The sequence below is a fragment of the Haplochromis burtoni genome, unplaced genomic scaffold, assembly GCF_018398535.1.
Source record: "Haplochromis burtoni strain Fernald_Lab_line unplaced genomic scaffold, NCSU_Asbu1 Contig_28, whole genome shotgun sequence".
Classification (NCBI taxonomy): domain Eukaryota; kingdom Metazoa; phylum Chordata; class Actinopteri; order Cichliformes; family Cichlidae; genus Haplochromis; species Haplochromis burtoni.
Genome location: NW_024582389.1, coordinates 3,181,813 through 3,182,722, shown reverse-complemented (window position 1 = coordinate 3,182,722; position 910 = coordinate 3,181,813). Strand labels below are relative to the sequence as shown.

The 910-nt window shown below is 53.5% G+C and overlaps 1 protein-coding gene across 2 annotated transcripts in view; it reads left to right on the top strand.

Annotated features, from left to right (window-relative positions):
• The first annotated feature begins 204 nt into the window (after positions 1–204).
• tbx18 (T-box transcription factor 18) overlaps positions 205–910 on the top strand; it is a 9,501-nt gene continuing 8,795 nt past the window's right edge. The window contains exon 1 of one of the 2 annotated variants that reach the window (XM_005917756.3): positions 205–861. In XM_005917756.3, coding sequence (XP_005917818.1) covers positions 627–861 — 235 coding nt within the window. In that variant the 5' untranslated portion in view covers positions 205–626. The remainder of the gene's footprint in view (positions 862–910) is intronic. The other variant, XM_005917755.3, reaches the window with a different exon arrangement.

Here is a 910-nt window from a genome sequence, read left to right as displayed (position 1 = left end):
ATGATCATGGATATTTTGAGGTAAATAATCAGTATACGATTCAGTCTGTATGATAGTTCTGTCAGGACTTTTTTATTTGGGGGAGGGGGGGGGGGGTCCAGTCGTGCAGGAGCTACTAATGGCCAGATATGCAAAGCATGTTGGGCCGGTGTGTCAAAATGCGCGCAATGCCCCGGAGAGACGCTCCTAGCTCTCCTTGGCCTGAAGACATGATTCATTCACCAGCTCTACTTTTACCACATAAGGCGGCACGAGCGGCCCCCACAGCGGGCGGGACCAAAGGAAAAGTTCCGGGGGGTTGTGATTACTCATGATTGGTTGCTCTGCTCTGTGACTGACAGGTCCCTCTCCCCGACTCTCCTCTAAGCTCGGTTGTTGACACTCTCCAAAACTCCGCAAGGCACCTACGGATAACGGAGACACCATTACAGCTCGCCCCAGGCCCTTCTGTCTCGTCAGCTGCTCCGTGCAAGCACGGAGAAACTACCCTGCCCTTGGCGCGGGATTGCCAGCGTGGATCACCTTTTTTTTTGCGACTTCCTCGGTTTTGAACTTTTCTTGCTCCCGGCCTGCAAGCTCGTGAGCGATCTCCTTCGTCTCCTTCCTCTGTCCCGAGACGCGGAGAAATGGCAGAGAAGCGCAGGTCCCCGTGCGCGCTGAGCGTCAAGGCGCATGCATTCTCAGTAGAAGCGTTGATCGGCGCGGAAAAACGCCGCAGGACGAGCGGGGAGGAGGTCGTGTCCCCCGGCTTCGAGGACGAAACAGATGTGTCTGATGTAACCGAGAGTCCGGGACTACGGGCGGACAGAGGGTGTACCGGCGACCGGGGCAGTGAAGTTGAATGTGGAAGTGGCGGATCCCGTAAGTTATAATAATAATAATAATAATAATAATAATAATAATAATAATA